This window comes from Canis lupus, chromosome 27 (assembly GCF_011100685.1).
Source record: "Canis lupus familiaris isolate Mischka breed German Shepherd chromosome 27, alternate assembly UU_Cfam_GSD_1.0, whole genome shotgun sequence".
NCBI classification, from domain to species: domain Eukaryota; kingdom Metazoa; phylum Chordata; class Mammalia; order Carnivora; family Canidae; genus Canis; species Canis lupus.
In genome coordinates this window covers 4488700-4512474 of record NC_049248.1, presented here as the reverse complement: position 1 = coordinate 4512474, position 23775 = coordinate 4488700, and the positions used below count along the sequence as shown (strand labels likewise).

Genomic DNA, 23775 nt, shown 5'->3' with positions numbered 1-23775 from the left:
TTTGGTTCTGCAAAGCACGACATGAGGTCTTGACGGCAGCAGGTGTGTCTTCACCACTGATGTGCCTGGGACAACATTCATGCTCATCTGTGTTCCCTCAACTCCTGAACCCTGAAGGGAGTGGGGACGCAGAGCAGTGCAGGAGGCAGGAGGAAGCCAGCCTACGGCCTCACAGTCACCACAGAGAGTGTGCTGTGGGCACGTGCCATACAGAAAGGGACCGGGAGACATTGCGTGGCTCTCACAGCTCTTGCACTCAGTGTTTGGGCATAACCAGAGGGGACCCTGGCTGGTTGTGGTCCAGGCCTGACCACAGGGAGCCGAGAGGTGCCCCTGTTCTCAATGCTGAAAAGAATCTCACCCCTGTGCACACATCTCATATCACAGCTCGGCCAAAAGGGCAGCAGGCTCGTCCGCTGAGCTGGAAAGCTCTTAGAGAAATCAGACACGGTCAGACCCTCAGACCTGCAGGCCCAAGAGCTGAGGGGCAAGAAAGAAAACTTCATGCAGGATGTCTTTCCATGGACCAGCCAGTCAAGTTCAAGCTCTCCAAGGGGAACTGGGCATCCTCCTGCTGGAGGAGCCATTCATAAATGGCTAGAGTCATACATAAATGGACAAAGGACAGAGTCCCGGAAATGCTTGTCCCAGGAAAGTCGGGAGGCTCTCACTCCCCTCCAGCCCTGCTAGCCTCATCTTCTGGAAGGGAGGCGAGGACTCCCTCCTGTCCGTCTCCAGCATCTGTGCCAGGGTTTGTAGAGTGTGGCTGCTCACTGCATGCCTGCTAATAACAGCTCCTGCCTGCAGAGCCCTTCCCAGCTGCCCGGTCCCGCTCGGCACCCTGTGACACATACTGAGCTCACTTAATGCTAAGAAGTGGCATGATGATCGTGCCCACTAATAGGCAGTGCGGCCAGGACAGCTGCCAACAGAGCGTGAGCCTGTGCTCAGATGTATTACCCGAGGACTCAGGTGAAGGTCCCTGGGAAGGAAGGAACACTCAGGCGTGTTCTCCAGCAAACCCACACGGGACTGGCACAATGACAGCACCAGGCCCAAGGCCCAGGGGGGATGCCGCAGAAGCCCAGCCCTACGGTGCCTGCAGAGCTGGGACAGGTATCCAAAGACAAGGCCGCAAGACAGAGCAGAGCAGGAAGGCACACGGGCTGCAGGCTGCCTGGTCAGCTGCTGTGCATGTGCGTGTACCTCCTCGTCCTCCTCTGGCTCAGCTCCAGCAGGGGAGCCTCGAGGCTCCAGACAGGCCTCTTACCTGCATGATAAGGATGCACATCCCCACCGTGCCAAGCACGTGCTTATTGTCATCAAACCACATCTTCACCTTTTCATAGCAGCCCTGGGGAGCAGGGACCAGAGTTAAGGCAGTGGCAGGACCGTGAGTGCCCCTCCTGCCCAGCCCCCACACCTCACTGCCCTCTCCTCACACACACCCCCCCCCCCCCACCAGCCTTGCTCTTTCCTCCTGTGGAAAGAGCCCTCCCTGGCCCTCAGGCCTGGTCCTCTGGCCTTGGAGCAAGCCCACCCCTCCCCCCCAAGGCTCCACCTACAAGGCCCCCCTGCACAGCCAGAGACCCCCACTCAACCCCCACCCTCTGACACTCCCAAGTGTGGGTCCAGCCCCCCCACACACTGTCTACCTGCCTTTTAGATATTCAGACCCGTGTGTCCCCACCCATCTTATGTTAAGCCAATACCCTCGTGTCCCTGGCACCCCTCCTTTCCCCAGGTGTCCTTTCCCCACACTGTCCTCCGCACAGGCTTCTGGGAGGAAGCCCCGGGAAGGTGCCTCCAGCCTCACCGTTCTCCAGAGAGGGGTGGTGGTGTTGCGCCCACAGCCCTGGGAGTTCTCCATGCAACAGCGGTCGGGAACCATGTTCTCCCCCAGTACTGGGTACCAGTCTGTGTAGTCCGTGACACCACAGCAGCGCATCTGCAGCAGGGAGCACACAGGGTCAGACTTGCCACATCCTTTGCACCTTCCCCTGCCTGGACCGACTGGGCCCCACAAAGGCTGCCTCTCTGGGGGTCAGCAGAGGAGACAAAGGCCTCCTTCTTGTCCCTTCTTTAGGTCTCTGCCGGACCCAAAAGGGAAACACCCACCTGCCTCCCTGAGCTGGGCCTTGGACCCAGGTGGGAGCACCAGACCACTTGCTCTGCTTTGTGGATCATCCCAAGTGGGTGGCCCCTACTCCCGAGAGCTTGACATGGGGCTTCTGGGCTGCACTGACTTGTTTTCCTCTTGGAATCTGAACCTCCTGGCCTGACCCACGATCTTGCTAAGGTGAAGATGATCCACATGTCCCAGTTCCCTGGGCCCATTTAGGCATGCGCCCTGGCTCCCGTCCTGTGCCCAGGTTCTGCCCTCCCTCTTCCACTCACCTGCTTGTCTCTCTCCAGAGGCATCCCCTGTATGGCGACCCCAGGTCAAGTCTGAGGGCCCGCCCCCCAGCCAGCCCGGCCCCTCACCTCAGCCTGGATGATGTTCCAAGCATTCTTAAGCCCCACGTTGTTCTCCGTGTTATACAGCAGTAGACCCTCTTTCAGGTCCTTCCTGGCATTCTCATTCACCTGTCAGGTTGAGGGCACACACCTGAATCCCTACTCCAAGGAGTCAACATAACTATGCTTGAATCCTCTCAGTGATGGGGAGCTCCCTAATGCAAGAGGCTGTCCATTGCCTCCCTGGGTAATTTCAAGGATTCTATTTCCCAAGACTACACAAGTAATAAGCCGCCCCAAGTGCCCCGCAAACTCCCCTTCCCCATGCTGCCCTCATCAAAACCTTTCATCCAGGCCTCTTCTAGCTCCCTGGTCCCATTTCCCTTTCTCCCTTCCTCAGAGGTAAGTCCCTATCAGTGCTTCTCCTCTGGTCTGCCCTGTCCCAACCCCAGTGAAACGCCATATGCCCCCTCCCTTCTCACAAGGCTCACCTTGTCCATGTAGACAAAGAAGAGGATAAGCAAGATCAGCTCTGCTAGGAGGATGATCAACAGGACGATGAAAAACTGGAAAGAGAACACCTAGGTATAGGCACGTGGTAGTGGTCATGGCCAGGATGGGGTTGCACACAAGGATGGCAGGGAGGCAGAGGATAGGCAAGCACCCAGACTGGGCTTCCCAGGTATGGGAGGGGCCAGCTACTTCTGAGGAATCCCAGATAGATAAGAGAGGGAGAGAAAGTAGACAACCAACCAAGGAGTGGGAGGGATGATCAAGGATCATCAGGAAGAGGGATGTGGTCAGGCAAAAACATTCTAGAAACAATTTCCCTGGGCTCAGGTTGGGCATCCAGGAGGCTGACAGTCATTCCAGGTCTTGCCCATCCTAGTGGCCAAGTGCAGGGAGATCAGAGTTTGGGGGGCTGGGGCATGGGGGTCCAACTTACACTGAGGAGGAGGCACTTGTTTTCCTTGATGGCTCCCAGGCAGCCGAGGAAGCCTGTCACCATGACAATGGTGCCTATGGCAATGACTAGGTTGGCTGCGGACAGCGAAGGGAAGCTGGGGGAGAAGGTGGCAAAGTTGCCTTGGGACACGGACAGCCAAATGCCCACTCCAAGCAGCCCACAGCCACAGAGCTGGAGAGAAAGGAAAGTGGTTAGATCAGTACTGCCTTTGTGTTCATGTCCACAGAACCCAAAGGCTGCATGACCCCACCCCTAACTCCTAGGGAAAGAGTGAGAATGGGGCTACAGGTCAGCTACGGCTACAGGCCCAAATCACGCTGGCTGTGTGACCCAGACAAATCCACAGCCTCTCATTGCCTCAGTTTTCCCATCTTGGCAAATGGCATTCTACTAGCATCACGAATCTCCTCCAGTCACTCTGAGGATCAAATTTTAAACGACACAAAACCCTGTAATACATACTGAAGGTTCCAGACACACGGAAGTGGTCATGGTTACCCCCTTTGTCAGCAGAGAGCCCCCAGCATTCAGAAAGGAATCCAGGAGGAGGGGCACGGTGGTCAGGGAAGGTGAGCAAGGACTTGTCTCTGGGGCCGGGAAGAACGTCAGAGTCCAGTTTCTCAGACCCAGACCTTCCGGCGACTGTGTCCTGCTGCACTGTCCAGAAGGGCCATATGCCCACTATTCTCAGAAGCCCGGAGAACCAATTTCCCACAGATGGAAGTAGACAGGAGCTCAGTGGGCTGGCCGAATCCATCACTGCCTTTGCCATCCATCCCTGGGAGGCAGCAGCCAGCACTCGGGCCCCAAAACCGACTTTCCTCCATGCTCGCCCGGGGCTGCGACGCCACCGGCTTCACCTGGGGACGCTTCTGTTTCACTGGCTGCAAGTCTCCACAGCTGCCTTATTTTATGCTCCATATAGCTGACACTCCACCTCCCTCCCTCCAGCAGCTCCGAGGAAGTGTGCTGAGCATGAGGAGCCAATCAATCAGTCAACCGGTATTTATTGAGTACCACAGCCTGCAGCGTCCTGTGCCAGAAGAGCTACAACCTCTTCAGAGACCTGCCTCCCTGGGGCCTCTGCTCGAGCTGGACGGGGACAATGAAAAAGCAGCATCAACCCCAAGCAGTATACACTGGTGTCAAATAAATAGTACAGGAGTTCAGAGAAGACAACCACTGTCCCGGCCCAAGATGTCAGTTGGAAGAGGCAGTCCCTAAAGGACAGTGGACATAGGGCAGGTGGGGATCAGGAACGTTCCATGCAGGGTAAAAGCATACACACAAGGGCTTTTGGAGGTACAGACACGGATCTGATACCCGGCTCCAGCTTTCCTGGTGGTGTGACCTTGCCAACTCCTTTTGTGCCCAGTGAGGACAGTAAGCCTGCCTTCTGGATTGTTGTGAGAATTTAAATGGAAGAAGCATGGGAAGTGGCTGACCAGCGCCAGGTGCTGGTCTTTGAAGAGCATCTACTGAGCAGCTCCTAAGTGTCAGGAGCTGGGTTATGACCCCAGAAATTGAGCACATCCCACTTTCGAGCTGCTCTAGCTCCAGAGAGGAGACCCCGAAGCACCAGTGAAGACAAGGTAGCCCACGAGTAGGCACAGAACAGTTCTCACATGTGTGCATGGAAGGTAAGGGTGTGGGGAGAGGTTGCCCCCTGGAAGGGGCACTTCCTTCCCTCAAACCCAAACAGAGCACCCATTTAGTAAGTGCCAGGGCCTGTTCTGATTGCTGGGGAGGTGGTGATGAGCAGCATGGGCAAACCACCCCTGCCTCCCCCACCCCCTGAACAGGCTATTCTTATAGGGAACACAGATGTTCCATGAGCATACCAGTAACACAGTTTCAGGTGATGGTACATGCCATGAAGACAAACAAAGATGGCAAGGAGTTAGAAAGTATTGGGATACAGAGTGGTCAGGGAAGGCCTCTCAGGAAGGCGGCATTTAAGTAAGGACCCAAATGAAGAGGGGATGCGATGGAAGAATGTTCTAGATGGAGGGAACAGCAAGTGCAAAAGCCCTGAGGCAGAAATGAGCCTGGCCCACCCCAGGAAGAGCAAACTGTCCACGTGGCTGCAACAGAGTGAAGGAGGTGACACGTGGCAGGGGACAGATGAGACAAGATCTTGCAGGCATCAGTATAGACGAGGTGGGTAGTATTCTTAGCATTCTGGGAAGCTCCTAAGGCTGGACAGTGACGTGATTTATGGTCCCGACAGACCACGCTGGCTGCTGTTCAGAGACGACCACCGAAGGGCACAGGGGAAAGCGGGGGAGGCACCAGGAGGCCACGGCAGGGATCAGGCACAAGCTCGTGGTGACCTGCGCCAGCCAGCTCCGGAGGAGTGGCAAGCAGCAGTACGATGAGACGGTACTGATAAGGCAGGCTTGACAGGACTTGCGGGCTTTAAAAGATGAGTAGGATTTTCATAAATGAGAAACCAGAAAGGTGACCCAGGCTGGGCATGACAAAAGAAGTGGGGGTATTCCCGTGCATTACTAAAGCAGAGACGGTTCAAGCAGCCGGGGAGGAAGGCGAGGACGTGGAGCGGCTTCATAGGTCGCCCACACTGTGGAGTGGTCCTGTGCCCCCTGTACCAGGGACAGTCCCAGTGGAACTTCGCCCAGGCTCCCCAGGGACGGGCACACTCCGCCCAGAGCGTCCACCCAATGGGCATCCACCAAGCTTTGCGGAGGGAATGGTGGCCTCCACGCCCAGAACCACTAGGTGGCGCTCCAGGCCGGGTCGGGAGCTCTGACACCCTCCCCCACCTTCTCACAGGGACTTCTCAATCTGGTCAGTTTCCACGCTGCCATCTAAATTTTTCTTCCATTAATCACACCATGGAAATTCATGATCTTCATGCTGAAGATTTATTGTTCCAAAAGCCAGATCCCAGAATGACTGAGAGGAAGCCCCATGGCCGCCAGGTCACTCCCTGCAGGTAGAGGAGCCTGCTAGAGAGACCTGGCTTTGGGACCCAGGGAGCTGCAGGATGCCTCTACCACCCTGCAGTGGGGACACTGGGGCCCTCCCTGGACCTGGAAAAGTTCTCACAGTACACCTTTCCCTGGAAGCCAGCTCCCACTGGGAGTGGGCAGGCAAGGCCCCCTGTGCACCTCCATTCTCCATCTGCCTCCTGAGGAGGACTGCCGTGAGGTCCAAGTGCCTCTATCTGGGAAAACCTCAACAGCCCAGAAACGCCCAGGACCCAGTCCTATCTCTCCCCAAATGGTTCTCAGACTTCATGCTCCACATTTTTTATTTGGTCTGCAAGCTTCCCCACAACCCACCCAGGAGCCTCCTTCCAGCACAGTAAGAGACGGGAACTATGGCTCTGTCCTCATACCTGCTTCCCTTCTCACTCCCTGAGGCCCCACCATGCCCCGGGCTGGATCCCAGGTGAGATCCACTGCCTACAGGTGGAGCAGGCCCCACACACTGCCTGTACTTAAGTGCCGGTGTGGAGGGGGCATGGGACACATCATCTGCTGAGTGCATGAGGACCCTGCAGTGCCACGAGGGGCTCCTGCACACCCCACTGCCACTCTCCCATACCGTCAGGGCTCTCCTGCCCAACGAAGCCTCTGCTCCTCTCTCAGACAGCAGCAGAGCCTCCAGGCAGGAAGCAAATACAAACAGGCCCTGAGTTCACAGATAAGGACGGCAAGAGGGGACAGGCAGCCGTCCCATTGCCAGGCAGGGCGCACACCTGGTTTCCTGGCCTTGGGTGCGGGGCCTCTTCCACACCCTCACCCCAGGAGACTGCTGCACGCACGCTGAGCCCGGGCTGGCAGGTGGGAGGCACTGCCCAGCACCTGCCTCGTGCCCAGGTCCCAGGCGCGCCCTTCCTGCCTCTGGCCTGTTTTCCAGCCCAGCCTGCACAGAGCTGCCCGGGTCTTTTTTTCTAAGATGCGGCTTTCATCATGCTGCTCCTCTGTGTGACCTTACAATTCTTTAGCTCTCTGAGGCCCAATTTCCTTTAAAATGTGGGCTCTGGACTAGAAAATTCCTCAGGTCTCTGCCAGCACAGGCTCTGCCCAGCCTGAGACACGGTGCTGCCATGTCCCTGCCCCGTGGTTCACAACCCAGGGTGATTTTGCTCCTCCGGGAACAACTCTCACGACTCAGGAGTAGGGGGCCCTTACTGATATCTGAGTGAGTGGAGGCCAGGGTTATTGCCAAACAGCCAACAGTGCACAGGACAGTCCCTCCCGCAAACAACTGTCCAGTCCCAAATGTGGACATAAGTCAAGAAAGCCTGCCCTGGCCCATCCCCATACCAGGCATCCACCCTCTGGCTATCAGTGCAAGAAGACAGCCATCACAGAAAGAACCTGGTGTGTTCCTCCAGGGCCGGAGCAGCGTCCTGGTTCTGAAAGGGACAGTAGAGCGTGAGAGGAGTAAACAGCTTGTGAGAACCTGGGCAGGCACAGCAAAGAGGCCAATGTCTGGTGCCTGGCCCCGAGCAGGACAGCAGAACAGGTTTGCTGGGCGGGGGGAGGCAAGAAGACAGGAAGCAGACCCTGAAGCCAGAGCAAGGGGCAGGGGAGGGTGCGGCAGGAATGGGGGAAGGGAAGAGGAGGGAGGAGGGCTGCCCCAGATGGAAGGTGCCCTGCACAGGAAGGAAGGAAGCAGAGCCTGCGGCAGCTCAGCCAAGGCCCCGTGCCAGAGAACTTACCTGGTGGCATTTGGGAAAATCCCCTTCCCAAACCAAGGGACTGTCTCAGCTGAGATGACCGAGCCACAGTCAAACCCAAGGCAGGGTGAGGCAGGGTGACTCAGAGAACCAGGCTCTAGCCAGGGTTAGCAGGGACGGACCCAAGGTCACGGCCAAGGTGTTATGGTCCAGGCCTGGCCAGCGCCGCTCCCCAGCAGAGCGGTGGCCCAGTGACCCTCCTGACAACAGAGCCTTCCTGCTCCTTGTCCCCTCCCCCAACCAAGAGCATCTCTAAACGTTTTTAATAAATGTGAGAAAACAAGTTCCTACCCTTGCATTCGCCCGGGGCCTTGATCTCTACGCAGGCAGGGACCTTGGTCTATTTTGTTCATTGCTAAATCCCCAGGGCCTAGAACAGTGCCTCACCCTTGGTGATGCCCTTGGGTGTCCCTCCTACAGGGCTCCCCTGTCCAGGCCCTTCGCCGAGTGGGGAAAGGAGAAGGTACAGGTCTTTCAGAGGGCCATCTTAGGACCTTCCTCATCACCCTTGGGCCCATCCACCAGGTGCACACCACGTAAACTGAGGCCCAGCCAGGCTACAGCCATGTAGTGAACAAGCACTCCAGACTCACCTCATTTATTAAACCTGTTATAATTAGCCAAATATCCCCTTGGCATCTCTCTTCATCTTTCATTTGAATCACATTGATTTGTAGCTTTAATATATGTTTCTGCCTTGTGTTCTTAAGTATTTTCATCCCATTTCTCTGTGGGTGAGTCCCATAGTTTCCTCTTCAATCCAACCTCCCTTCTGAGCTTCTAGCTCTGACTTAGCTCAGAGGACAACCACCCCCTGTACCCCTCATAGCTGCCAAAGGCCTCTCCCCCATGCAGGGGTGGCCTTCCCTGAGGGTGACCTCGGGCCCAGGGCAACACATCAGAGACCCGCCAAACCTTCTGTGTAGACTTGCCCCCCACCCCCACTAAGACACCAGCGCTTCCAGGGCCAGGTTCACACTCATCCATTCCTTCTCTGTGGCAGGGCCCAACATGCCTGGAATACTACATAAACATTTGCTCCACAGATGGATGGAAGGATGGATGGATGGATGGATGGATGGATGGATGGATGGATGGATAAAAGGGGATGGGAGGGTCCGAGCAGGCCACAGCCTGGGAGAAGGACCAGACCCAGACACACAAACCCACTTGAATAAGAAGCCCCCCATACACCCCCTAATCCCTATTCCTAGAACCCCCAGGTGCCCCCAAATTACTCCCACCTCACCCTCCTTAGCCCCTCGTTGGCCTGTATAAGCTATGGGCTCACCTGCCCCACTTCCCCTCAGAGCCCTCTGGTCGTTCTCATCCCTGCGGCCTCATGTGTCTCTACAGAGCCCCCCAACCCGCCCCCTGCCCCCCCCAGAGCTTCATCCCCTCTGCTTTGCAGGAGCTTTTCAAGCACTAGGTCCCAGCACTCCCCAGTGTTCTCTACACGCCAGAGCCAAGCACAGCATTTAATGGCATTTAATAAATTAGTGTATGTGGAAAATAAAAAGGAAAACCAAAATGACTTTAATTTCACAGCCCGACGTGCAACTATTCATGGTCCAGCCCGGCCCTGAGATTAGACAGCCTGCCAAGAACTTCATCGCAGGGAAAAGGGACAATACATCAGCACCAGGAGTGGGGCAGCTACTTTGTATTTCAGACACCCCTTGCTTCCAAGGGGCCCTGCAGCTCATTCAGTGCCATAAAGGAGGGGAAGGAGGGAGACAGACAATGTCTTTGCCAAAGTCACCCTGCAGTCAGGCAGGCAGATCAGAGGACAGAGGGGAAGCAGCCACTTGGTGAGAAGTCTCCTTGTGAGGCTCTCCCTGGCCCTGGGCTGACCAGCCCCGCTTGTGCACCCAGGGTCCCAGCACTCAGGGCTGTCCCACCTTTGCACAGTTCTGGTCCACCTAGAATTTTCTTATTAACTCAAGAACGAACGCACTTTCCTGTGGCTGACACGTGCCAGTCCCAGTTGTGTCCAAGCAGCCCACCAGAAACAAATATTTTGAAGGCTTGTAACTAATATTCTTTCCCAAGGCTTCTTCTGATCTATTCCAAGGCTTTTACATCTGTGTTCCCTCCCTGTCCCACACTCGCAGTTAGATTCCAGCTTTGGACGGGGACAGAACAGAGTACACAGATACCCCACTCAACTCCTACACTCTGAGCTCTATACTTCCAGTAATCCAGCCGAAGCCCTCCTAGCTTGGCGGCCAGCCCCCCATGGTCTAGGCTCACCCTGAGGTTGTGCATCATTTAACATGAAACAGCATGACTCCTTGGTCATTCTTCTTTTGACGCCACATTTTCTCTCAAAGCTTCCAATTTCTTCACAACTTCACCTCGCAGCCCCCAATATCACCAGCTTACATAGGTGACAGGAAGATCACACCCATATTTCTGAGCTGAATTTTCCTCCAAATAAACATTACACAAAGCATTTGCATATCTAAAACCCAGTTACATTTTGATTATTGCAGAATGAGGTTATTTTCTCAGATGGTTCTAGGAGAGAGCATTTAAACATGGCCAAACTTCAGGGACACTGTGTCTGGTTGCTGCACGACTCTGAGGTTCAGAGAGCTCTTAAATTATGTTTCAAGAGTCCACTTCTCTCTGTGAAACCTTAAAGAGACCCTGAAACCACGGGAACTCCTCCTCTCCAACATACTAGAGCCCGCCAGCCCCCATCCCCTCTACCAGTTGAGAGTGGGTCCTATCACAATACCTCTTGTGCCCTCAAACTCTAGAAAGCACATGACGATCAAAGAGTCTGTGACGAGGAAAATCTTACATGAGACTCTGAGGATAGCCTCTGCTGAAGGTCTTGGATGGAGGTGAAGGTCCAGGCACCAGCAGTCCTGGCCCCCGGCTGGCTGCACAATGGGCTTGGTGTCCTCTAGCCCCTGAAGGCAGGAGGCTGGCTTTACTGAAGCACTACCCATCTGTTGGGGCTTCCTGGCCTGGCCTCCATACAGAGGGCATCTGCCTTGCCCAGGGACTCACTCAAACCAAGGCATTTGTGGGACTCCAGGGTGAGCAGCCCTGGGGGCAGGTAGAGTCCAGGTCTGCAAAGGCCAGGCCAGGGGTGCCAAGAGCAGGCCTAGATCCTTATACAACTGATGCCTGGAGAGCAAGGGGCATCCACCTTGTAGTGCTTTAACACAGCCCCTTTAAACTCCGTCTCCTGCGCCATGGCTCATCTCCCCCACTTTGCACCCTAGCCCCTGAACCATCTGGAAGCCTCCACACGGACAGTAGGGCCCAGATCAACTTTGTCAGGTGCCGCCATCTTTCCACCTTCTCAAACCAAGCAGAGGGTTGTGAGAGCGGGGGATAAGTGAAAAAGGAGGTAGAGACAAACCCAGAACCCCCTACGGGGACCCGAAGTGGGTGTGGGCTGCCAGGATGAAGTCTGGGGAACACCCCCCAGAAGGACCACAGAATGCCCTTGGCTGGATGCCCAAGAGCAGTGGGTGAAACAAAGCTCCCGCCAGCCTTATAAAGCAGGAATGATCATTCACCAGTCCATAAACATCAATTCCGGCAACCACTGAGGCCCTTCCCAGGCTGGCCAAGTGTGCAGCTAGGGGTACTGGGAAGAAGGAAAACACAGCAGTACCGGGAGCCCGGAGCTTCCCAAATTGACCCCCGCCATCCCAATCCCACTCCTTGCTGGCCACGGGGGGATAGACACCTTGACGGTGAGATTCTGCTCAAGGACTAACAAGATGACACATAGGAAAGAACACAGCTGCTTCACATCCCTCTTCGGGAATATGCAAGAGGAAGTAGGCTAAGGGACGCAGAAGGGACAGGCAGCAGACACGGAATGAACTTCCCACAGGGGAGGCTGACAGTCCTTTGTCCTGGTCTCCTCTAGAGCTTCTGTTCCCTGAGCTAGAGGGCAGACTGCCCTTCGTTGGGACAGTGTGTGTGTGTGTGGGGGGGGGGGGGGGATCACCTCTGACATATCTTTTCCCCAAACTCCAGAACTTATCCACAGGGAACAGCTTGGGGCCTGAGGCCACCCACATCCAGTAACACAGTCAGGCAGGGTGCCAGTGTAGGGAGGGTACTGTACTGTCTATGCTGGGGTGGGGGTCGTACATGTAGCTCTCCTTACCTGCACCCCCAGGGCCACGACTGCCTGGGGACACATCCTGGGACCACAGTAGGAGGCACCATCTTCACTCCCAAAGTTGCTGTAAATTGGGAGGGAGGACACCTAGGACTCAGAAGAGCTTGACAAAGGAGTCTGAAGAAAGGATTTTCCAATCACCAACATATTTTTTCCTTCCTGCATTTGTTTTATTTTCTGCATCCGGGGAGAAAGGCACTTTGACAGCATCAAAGCATGGAGGAATATGTGAAGCCAGGGCTGCTGTGGGAGGCAGGGACGGGCTTAGGAAACGGGCCTTCAAGGATCACAGTGACACGGATGTCCACCTGGGCTTCTCTGAGAAGGCAGAAACGCCAGCAGCCCAGATCTCAGGACGGCGCCCAAGGGGGCAGCCGTGTGCTGTGCAGCTCTGGCGGGCCACCTGGCCTTTCGGAGACGTTGCTCTGCTCAAGGAATGAGGGAGAGGAAGCAGCTCCACAGCACGTGGGGATGCAGAGAGGATGAATAGGATCATGTCTGCTGAGCACTTTGTGTTCCTCAGAATATAAATATCGTACAAGGTACGGTGCTATTATTCAAACTCCTTGGGAAATGCAGGGGAACAGGACAAGGATCCCTTGAATGCCTATCACATCTTTCTGGCAAAGAGTGCAAATGAGACTATAACTCAACCTGGGGAATGGGCAAGGTGGTGGAGACCATTCTCCTGTTGGAAGAAAGGTGCCTCTCATCCTGCCCCTGAGAGGTGAAGAGAAGTCACACAGTCCATTGCTGGTGCCTTTCACACAATCCCAAATGGACGCCCTTTTAATAATCTCCTACAGCTCAAGTTCAGCAAATAACACTCTATAATTACGCATACAGATATCAGAAAAGATCATGGCTGGAAACCAGGTCCATCTGTAGCCCAGGACAGCCACCTACACACACTTCCGCTATAACCCTGGGACGTGGCCGACACATGACTGGTCTCCTCTCCAGGGATCCTATGCCCACGGCCTGATTATTCAACACTGCCAGATGGGAGCCGTGTCCACCCATGCCAGGATTTGGCATTTCTGACATGCTTTGTGGGGGGACATAGGCCGGTGATGGTCAGGTCCCTCTGCCAGCAATGGTCTCAGCAGCAACCCAACTGACCACCTGAGGCCCCTCCCCACCCTGTGCCAGGCCCTACCTGTCTCTTCATCCTCCCGGCAGAATGGGAGACCCCTGCCCACCCTACTACTACTACTACTATTCCACACGTGCATGCAATTCGAGATACTCTGCTGAAAGCTGCCTGTCCAGGGTCTGGCCAGACCAACCTGTCCAAGGTCAAGGAGCTTATTGGTGATGGAGCCCTGCCTCACTCCCAGCCCCCGCCCCACTGACTTGCCTGTGTTCATCCTTCAATGCCATGCTGCTGGGGACAAGCGTTTGTGAGCACTGACTGGGCGCCAGCACAGTTCTGAGTGCTTTGCCTCTTCTGCTTCATTGGGCCCTCTCAATCCGGTGGCAGGGGGCGGGGGTGCTCTTTCTGTCTTCTCCACTTTACAGGTGAGTGAACAAAGGCACACAGTGCTTAAGTGGTGAAGGAACCCAGGAAATCTGACCCCAGAAACTGTGTTCTGACCCACCATGCCCCACTGCTTAGACCTAAGTCATCCCAAATCAGCCAGAAAGGGTGTCTCCTAGACATGTTTCTATCTGGAGGAAAGAAGGCTAGCTGTGGTGTGGTGTGCATGAGCAAGGCTCCGTGGCCTGGCCTGAAGCCCACATGTGCACTGGGGGAAGGGGGGGGCGCAGAAGAGAAAAGGCAGCAACGGTGGATAGTGGCAGTGGTGACAGGGTGGCATCGAGGGTGACAATGCTGATGATGAAGACAGGAACAGGCCTGGTCAGGACACTGGGCATTTACAGACCCCACATGACATGCCAGGCACTGTCAACCTCTCTCTACAAAGCCAGACAAGACAGTTACTCTTATTTCCCTCCCCTCCACTTTGCACACAGGAAAAATAAGAATCAGAGATTACATATCACATCCAAGCTCACATGTGGAGCTGGCAGGCCTGGGATTTTAGTCCAGTTTGGTGTAATTTCAAATCCTATGGCTGGAACCTCTCTGTGCCTCCTACAGACTGAAGGAAAATCCAAGACCTCATCTCATTAAACCTTTTCAACAACTTTTCAGCCCAATCTGAGTGGAAGCAGGTGGGAATGGAGTGCTGAAGAGTGCAGGGACCCTGAAGAGGGTCCAGCGTGAGGGTGGGAAGCCAGTGTGCCACGGGTAGATGGAGCGCTGGCAGGCACATCCCTGGTGCCCAGCTGGCAGGGTGGGGGCAGGGGCAGCCGTGCTGGGGAGCAGAGGAGGGTGGGCGAGGACAGGGAGCGAGCGGCGGGCAAGACATGTCCCATGTGCAGGCAGGGCCATGTGTATGGGATGTACATGGGTTGGAGCTGCTGAAGTCCAGCCAAGGTAATATACCTACTTCGCTGATTTCGCCAGTTATGAAAATTGTTGACTTTACCTCTGCAAGAAGAAGCAAGAAGAAACAAAGTAAACTAATGTAGAGCTCCACAGACCTTCCTTTTGTGCCTACATTTCCACAAAAGGGGAGATTGTGGAAATAATCAATCGTCCTCTGTTCGTTTTCTAGAATGTTCTTTCACATGCACTATCTCACACACCCAGTCCCAACAGCCTCATGAGGAGGTGTTATCCCACTTTATACATGAGGATGTTGCAGCCCACGGGAATCAAGCCCTCCTCTCATGCCATGCCTGTAAACAACCTATGTGGTAGGCAGGAATGGCTTCATCTGATCCACCAGGAAACAGAGCTTCAGAGCAGCTCACAGAAGCAACTCAAAGACAGGCCACTTTCTAGAAAGGAAAAACAAGGCAGGCCTGACTGGTAACCTGTTCACAGAGCCTTCTGCCCTAAGTCTCTCATCAGGTATCCTCAGAGTGTCTGCCCTGAGCCGACACCGTGCTGGCCGTAGCAGCACGAGCCACAGATGGGGGCCCCATCCCAGGACCATCTGAGCCAGCTGGACCAGCAAGTCTAGGTGACAGAAACCAGCCACAACATAGAAGAACACACCGTGCACAACTCTGGTCTTGGAACCAGGGAGACTGGGTTCAAATCCTCAGTGCTCTCATTTACCACTGGGGTGGCAGGGGGTGTCTGAGAAAACAACTATTCCAGTGCTTGTTTTTAAACATGGGATTTGTGGTACCTACCAACAAAGAGTCATAGCTGGGATTAAATGAGATTCATGAAAATAAGCTTCCTAGCGTGGTGCCGTGCACACAGCTATAAACAGGAGTCATTATTAGTATTTATGGGCCGCAGTCTTCATTCACCCAGGTTCTAGAGACCAGGGAGAGCAGCTGTGAGCCAGAGGCCAGCGGCAGAGAGGTGGAGAGGTCCTGCCCAGGCTGGAGCCCAGCCATCCCCAGCCCCCAGCACTCCCCCCCACCCCGCCAGGCTCCCCCCCAGACCGCATGGTGTGTCTGCCCAGACATGCTTTACTCACCCTGCCGTCCTCCCGCTCCCCAGCCACTCATCTCCGGGAGGCAGCTCGCTTTCCCGATTTGTGAGCTGCTTTCTTTTGGCAGGGAGCTGCTGCCGTCTGTGCTCTGGACCGTAAAACAAGTTTTCATCAATAAATTAAGATAAGCGGAAAGCCAGCTCTCGGGGAGGCGGGCTGAGGCGGGCAGGCGGGCAAGAAGTCGAGCTCTGTGACCCAAAAAGGACCAAAGTGAATCCAAAGTAAGACTAGGGCTCACGGCCTCCTCTCCCCGGATCCCAAGGGCCCCATTTGACCCAGCCTTCTCAGAAAGAGGGAGACACAGGAAGTCACTGTGCCTCTCTTGGGGCCCATTCCATCCTCGGGGCGGGTAAGCAAGTGTTGGCCACACATAACATCAGGTTCTCGGCAACGCTCTGAACCAAAATCATGACACCAACTGCCACTTTAGACAAGCTAAATCTAATCAGACACTGGCCTGCCCAATCACTAACGCTAGAGAGCCACCTCTAAAGGTAAAAATGTTATTCTCATGGAGCTTCCCCACACCCCTGTGTGAACCGCCAAGTCCCCCAAATGCACCTTACGCATCTCTGTCTCCATGCCTTGCTCACAGCCTCTCCTCCTACCTAGAACCAGGTAAACTAGGCTCCTTCTCACCTTTCTCAATCCAATCTGGGACCTTCGAAGCCAGCTGATGTCCCCCTCTTCTTCCAGGCTGGCCAACCCCACCCTGACCACAACACGCTGCAGTGGCTCAACTGCCCGACCACTCATCAGCCTTAGAACTTCCTTCCACCTTTCCAGTACTGACCCTTGCTGGGTGTGCGTCCCAGCCTAGGACGGCTGTGTGTAGGTACCTCCCGTCACATCTGTCTGTGCGTTTGCCTGGCAAAGAGCTCAGTGTTGGGCACAGAGAGGTCCTAGTTTATCAAGAGCCAGGTATCAACTGAGCCCAAGTGAAGAAGGGACATGGGGACATGGAAGCAAGGCGAGTTTTCAGCTCAGCAACAGGAGTGCCTCCCCATCCCTGGTGTGACAGCAGCACATGAGCTAACCGCCTTCCATCCCTGACACGCTTCAAGCATATGGTGGGAGACAGGCCAGCTGTCTGTCCACCACCACACACAGAGAGGTGTGCGGCCCTACATATGTTTTTGAGTTCGTCGACAGGTAAGCCGTTAGAGGGAGCGGTGAAATGAACCTGACTGCACAGCACCCGCACAGTGGAGTCAACGGCCGCAGACCTCTGGCAAGAAGATTGATCCTCCTAGCCTGTCAGCTCCCCCACTCATAAAACAAAGGTTGAACTTCATAATATCCCAGATCCCTTCCAGCCTTAATATCTGGGATTCCACTTCTGCTCAATCCTTACTGTAGCTGTGTGAGTTAGGTGAGATGCCCAAGGTTAGTCCACTCTCCGGGGGAAGAGCCCAACAAGGTCTTCGGGGTTGAGGGACAGGCTCACACACTGCGGGCCTGCATCCTGCTCCCCATCTCAGGAAGAGGTTCCCCTCCACTCTCGCAGGACGGAGCAGAGAGGGGAAATGCCAGGCCCTGAGCCGGGCCTGAGAAGTGCTGTCATGTAGGGTTACCTGGTGATCTAAACCCCCCAGTTACCAGACCACACTGGGACAGGAGACTTGCTGGGGTCCCCAGTCGAGGATTCAGTCAGATACCCATTCAGCCCCTGCCCCAGGGACCTGCCGTGTATTGACACTCAGAGCAAAGAGATGGCAGCGTTTCAGGCCACAGTGACATTAAATCAAGACTGCTAATTATACCCCAACCTGGATATAAATCAGAATCGATTACTTCTGAGCTCAGGCACTTCCCATACCTGGAAGGAGCAGAGTAAAGTGAGGGCTTTGATCAAGTCTAGGCTGCAGGGAGGCCTAGATCTAAAGCAAACCCCAGTAGTCCCTCCCTCCCCTCTCCTACCCCTGCCCCACACACACACACACACACACACACACACACACACACACACAGAGATAAGTACTCCCTTCATCAAGGCCTAGAGGGGGCAAATGATGCCATTTTATAAGGGCAAACAGAGAGAAAAAGAACCTACACATTAAACTGAGAGCTGGCAGAGGCACGGAGAACACAGTTCAGGGAATGGAACAGAAACATATTGACAATAGCAAAAAGAAACAATTACTACGCATTTTCATATGAGATCCCAAGGAATAAATTTGCTCTTCCTTTTGCTTATTCAACAGAAAGAAAGAGAGAGCAAGAGAGAGCAGTAGCCAGAGAGGGATGAGGACACAGCAGAATGCAGACGCTTGCACTTTGCAGCTACACATTTCCCTTAAGCTCTCAAGAGTGTTTTTTGAGATATAGGCTGACACGGGAGTCAGAAGAACTAGAAAAAACAACACTGTAGGTGGAAAGACTAGGGTGTGGCCTCCAGGGGCACCCACAAAATAGACACCCTCAAATTAATAGGGAAAGGGGCCGCTCCCATTCACTTGGCAGCTGTGCATCTTTGGAAGTAGAAGTTACTTTAAACCATTTTTTTTTTTTATTTGTACGTTGAACCCTTAACATCAGTGGTACCGGCTGCTCAGGGGAGCTAGAGCCTGGCTTCATTTCAGGAAAATTCTGACCTCTCTGCAAAAGCGAACCTCCAAGGTACTCCTCCAGATTCTGTCCTTTCTGCAGAAAGCAGGTCACTGAGGCCCAGAAAGGAGGGGTGCTTAGCCAGCACCCGAACCACTGCTGTGGGAGGGGGCGTGATTCCATGTTGGGGTTCACCAGTCCTGTCTGTGAGCATGACACTGTAAACACCAAAGGCATTGGACTCAGGTGGGGATCATGCCACCTGCTCCAGGTGGCCACTCTGCCCCTCAGGTCACAAAATGCCTGAGATCCTTTGCTTGCACTGAACGATGGTACTTCTTTTTCATGATGTCGCTGCCATGTGAACAATGTCTTCTGGATCAGGGTGTCTGTCCCAGTCTCCTGAAATGTGCTTCTCTACCGTGTCCCCGACCTTGCGGACATATTTCCTTCATCTCTTCTTCCATTCTGTTCACGCCAAGCTCTGGAGTGAACACTTGGTTTGTGAATCCCAGTTCCACCCCCTACCAAATGTAACTGGGCTGGTTGGCCTCTGTGACTCTGACTTCTCATCTGTAAAATGGACAGAAGAGTGCTATCTCCAAAAAAATCCACTTAATATATTTACCTTACAAGGTGGTTGTGAAAATTAAATAGAATAAAACTTACAGGGGCACCAGGGTGGCTCAGTCTATGAAGCATCTGCCCTCAGCTCAGGTCATGATCCCAGGGTCCTGGGATGGAGCCCTGCATCAGGTTCCCTACTCAGAGGGTAGTCTGCTTCTCCTTCCCCCTCTCCCCTTGCTCATGCTCACTCTCTCTCAAATAAATAAATAAATAGAATCTTAAAAGAAGAAAAAAGAATAAAACTTGTAAAGCTCTCAGAACAAGAGCATGGCCTAACATCATCAAGGTGCACCACTGTCACTGTCATCGTTGCCCTTCTGCATCTTGTCCATCTCAAATCTGTTGGCCATATCCCTGCAAAGCTCCTGGGTTCACTTCATCCTCTCCACACCCTCAGTCTGGTTCCTGCTCTCACCCCTTTGGCTGGAACACTGGGAGGTGGCCCTGTTGGTCATCCCACCTCCTCTCTGTCATTACCACAATTCAAATGCTCTGTCCCGAGCATATCATCATGCCTCCTAGTCCAGACCCTGGAGGGCTCCTGCAGCCCACACCATGTGGCTGGAACTCTCCAGCAAGGCACTCATTTGAGATCTTCTACATACGTATGGGCTCAACTCTTCATCATTAGTGCACCACTATCCCCTACAATCTGGGGTACTTGTCCCTCTGTGATACACCCCAGCCCTTTGGCCTGTATGCCTACCCTCTAGCTCTTCCCTTACCAGCCACACCCTTCACTTCACCCTCTACTGCTCATCAATGCCCATCCTTCCCATGGAGGGTCCATGACCTCTACCCGCGCCAACTTCCACCTGCCCTTCCATGTCCGTGGAACAAAATGGGTACCTAACCCATTTTGCCTGGCAGCTGTTTGCTCCTTGTTGGTCTTGCTTAAGCCAATTCTTATCTTACATCTCCTACTGTGCCTCATATCTAGTAGGCTCCCAAAAGGTGTTTTTCAAGTTGTGGCTATTTTCTCGAAGGCAAGCTCCCAGCAGGATGGGACTAAGACGGTACGATTTTTCTGTGAGGTGCCCAGCTAGTACTCTGGGGAAAAGGCACACCCACTTCCACTGTCAAGGACCATAACGGTCAAGCAAGCCCTGTCTCCATGAACACCAAATGCATCCAAATTCTTCAGCAGCACAGAAATGTCATATTAAATGCAGCTACATCCCCATCCCTGCCCCAAAGCATGTGACCACAGGGATTATCAACATCCTTCCTTTGTATGACTCATTCATGCAATCATCTCACTGTCTTTCCATAGTCTAGCAGCATGAGCGCCTCCCAGCATCTCAGAGAGCTCCACTTGACCACCGCAGGGCTGAAGCAGGCATCCCCTCTCTGGGCTCCAGACTTGGGAACCCACTTGCCTATTTATTCTCTCGACCCAGATGCTTCACAGGGATCTCTCGATCAGTTCACAGGAGAAATCTTGATGTTCTGGCTGCAGGGAACCTGTGTGTCACCAGGGGCTCCTCGCCTGATCAGGTGTCCCACGCCATCCATCCACATGTCCAGCTGGTTCTGCCTCCAATTTCTGTTTCTGGTCCAACTAGCTGGTTCTGTCTCTGGTCTCTCCCTCTCTCCATCTCCACTGCTGCCATCTCTTCTTGAACTTCTGCACTCGTGTTCTGCTTTCCCAGCTGCCACAGAGCAGGCTGGTTCAGGCTCCTAATTCCAAATCCTTGCCACAGCCTGCAAGTCCCGGTGTGATCTGGCCTCTGCCTTCCTCACCTCCTCCGTGCTCTGCTCCCACACACCCTCCTTTGTTGGTTCCCAAGGTACACCATGCTACTTTGCATTTGGTGTTTCCTTTGCCCAGAACGTTCTTCCCTAGGTAGTCATGTGGTTGGCTTAGTCTTACCCTTTAAGTTTCCCTTGCTTCCTTCTCATCTTGTATGACAATCTGTTATTACTTGAAGTGTTTGTATATTATTGTCTGCCTCCCCTATAAGAATATGAATTCCAGGAGATAAGAGCTCTGACGTTTCCTTGTGCATCTCTCGGGTGCTGCACTGTGCCGGGCATGCGACAAAGGTTCAATAAATCTCTGTAGGCAGGAGGGACTAAGGGAGGGAGGAGACCAGGACTTGGAAATCCTCCATCCTCAAGAACTTTCCTCTAAAGTAGCATTTAGTACACACAGATGATGCTTCTCGAGCATCCCCAAGATCATGGGAGTGGTAGCAGGGTACTGAGTAGCAGCATGGAGAGAATGTCCTGGGCTCTAAGTAGCCCTGGCAAACAAGGACAAGATGGAATATGGGCTATAAAGTCAATGGCCTCGAGTGAGTTAAAACCCCTGCCCTGGCCATGCAACCTTAAGAAAGCTAGTTAATCTCTCTGGGCCTTAATTTCCCGTTAACAAAATAGAGATAATACCAAACTCACGAGGTTGTGCAATATAGTGCCAGCTACAGAATGGACGCTCGTGTCAAATTCTTTTTCCAAGGATGCTAGGGGCTCAATCCACACACTCTTTCTAATTAGATGAGTTCATCCTCCTGCTCCTCAGGTGCTGGGATGTCTAGGTGTCACCATCACTCATGCATCAGCTGCCTTGTCCTGGGACCTCACCTAAAGCACAAGAGAGGGATGTGGTGAAGCTGCCAGAGGGCTCCGGTAGCATGCCATGTTGTCCACAGAGACCATGTGCATTCTGATTCCAGGGAATCTCTGTTGGGAGCTGCCAAGGGAAGCCTGCTCCCAGACCAACCTGTCATTCCCAATCATGGCAGAAGTCCCTGGGGGAAGGCAATGGAGCTCCAGGGGAAAGGTCATGGCACAGTGTTATCCAACAGTGCTTGGGATCTGGGGTTAACCTCAAGCTGCTTGCAGCCTCGGTGGGAGGGCAAAGAAGCAAGATAAGAACCAATGCACCTGACACCTTGGTTTCTAATCAAATAGCAGCTCAAAACCCAGGGAAGGATTCAAGGCTCCCTCCACCCTTAGTTGTTCCCTGAAGGAGATGACTAGCTGCACTGCCCAGGCAAAAACACTCACTGAGGCAAAAACACTCACTGAGGTCTTCCTCCCTCCAGAAAAGGAGGGCCTGCCTTCTCCTTCCCCTCCCACCAGAGAGAACACCAGAAGACTGTGAGCCCCAGAGAGAACCTGGGCTGGGTAGAGAGAACACGTCCTGGGCCCAGGGCACTTGGACACAAAATGAACCTGGCCAAGGCTTTCCCTTCCTGAACTCCTGGAGTCTATGGGCTAGGATACCAGAGTGTGAATTCCACCCAAGAGATTGTCAAGCTGCACCTGCAGATGGCTCAGCTCTCAACTAGACCTTGAGACACCCCTCCCCATACTTGCCAATGCCATCCTAGCACCCCTCTCTCCCTTGCCCCAATTATTCTTTCTAAGATAGCTTTACCATGTTGTTTCTATATGCAGGAGCTCCACCGGCTCCCCATACTTGTGTGAGGAGCCCAAACCCTCTGGCCTAATAGTCAAGGTCCTCTGTGAGCCAACCCCAAGCTCATCTCCTAGGATATCCCTTGTGAGCCACTCATCACCACCCAAGTAGCTCCAGCCTGGAAGGCAGATCCCCCTTCTCCTGAGTCACCTTGCAAGACCTGCTAAGATTCTGCTCCTTCAGAGATATCTTTCGCGGATGAAGAGCAGAAAGAAACAGAAGGAATAAAATCCAATCCTCTCCATTTCTGGGCACCAGCAGTTTTAGTCCTCTGCCCAAAGCCTCCTGACTTGTCACAACTGGTGATTAGGAAGAAGCCATGACAGCAGGTAGGAAGGGCATTGGAAGGGGACAGCCAGCAGGCAGGCTCCAGAAACCCTGCTGAGATGCCTGCAAAGGGGAGCCAGGCGGTAGCAGTGGAGGGGTCTGGCTTCTAACAGGAGAGCTTGTTGGGAATAATTTATCCCCCCCCTCCCCCATCTCAGCGGGTTTCAGCTAGTTGAGTTTATAATGGAACAAGCAGTTGCTGTTGTTCTTGGATGCCACAGCTCTGTGACGGGGCAGTGAGCACTGCAGAGATACAGCAGCCATAAAGCAGAAGACGGCCCACTGGGGGCCATGACACTCCACAGGGACCAGGCTTTACAGTCCTAGTGGGGGAGGTTCCAAGAAACCCAGGAGCACAGCCTATCCCTCATAGAAGGAAACAGAGCAGCACCCCCGGCTTTGGGAGGGAAGCAGATCAGACCCAAAGAAGGCTGAGCCAGAACCCCCATGCCCTGGAAGGGGAAAGGACAGGCACCTCCATCTCTGGCCATAGAGAACTGCCTACCTGCTGCCCCCAGGGGCCCCTGGAGTTAGGTAAGCAGGGCTAGAAACTTCCCCTTACTCTGCAAACAGGGTAAGGCATTATGCCTCCAGCGGGCTAGGTGGTAGCAGGAAACCCCAAAAGCCCAGTGAACACAGAGGGGAGCTTTCTGCTTTTACTTTTGAGAGTCACTGGAAATTGGGCAGGGAAGGGTCTCCTAACTCATCAGACTGTGGGGGGTTGTTGGCACACAGAACTGGTGGTAAAAGGCATCCCCAGCCTTCAATGCTGCCTGCTGGGCACCTTCCACCCAACTTAGCCCTGAGGCCTCTGCTACCTCCCAGGGAGAAGTAGTTTCTGTCCTCATTAGCCACAAGGCTGTCCCAGGATAGCCCTCCATTCAGATGGCCTGGTTGGAGCGATGGTCACATAGCAAAGTCCTCTCTGTATTTCAGGAACCAGCCCTCCCCGGGCTGGGCCCTGCCCAAGTCCAGCTCTGCTGTTGTTTTAGGCCATGTGGAATAGTCACAACTTTGGGGTTCTTCTGCAGTCCC

At 54.0% G+C, this 23775-nt stretch overlaps 1 protein-coding gene across 18 annotated transcripts in view; it reads right to left on the bottom strand.

Annotated features, from left to right (window-relative positions):
- The window catches only part of TSPAN9 (tetraspanin 9), a 199706-nt gene that overhangs the window by 3770 nt on the left and 172161 nt on the right, over positions 1-23775 (bottom strand). For 17 of the 18 annotated variants that reach the window (XM_038576469.1, XM_038576477.1, XM_038576464.1 and 14 more), the window contains 5 exons: positions 3404-3595; positions 2949-3023; positions 2485-2586; positions 1817-1948; positions 1271-1354 (listed from right to left, as the gene is read on the bottom strand). In XM_038576469.1, the coding sequence (XP_038432397.1) occupies positions 1271-1354; positions 1817-1948; positions 2485-2586; positions 2949-3023; positions 3404-3595 (585 nt within the window). Of the gene's footprint in view, positions 1-1270; positions 1355-1816; positions 1949-2484; positions 2587-2948; positions 3024-3403; positions 3596-12276; positions 12407-23775 lie in introns of those variants that run through there. The other variant, XM_038576481.1, reaches the window with a different exon arrangement.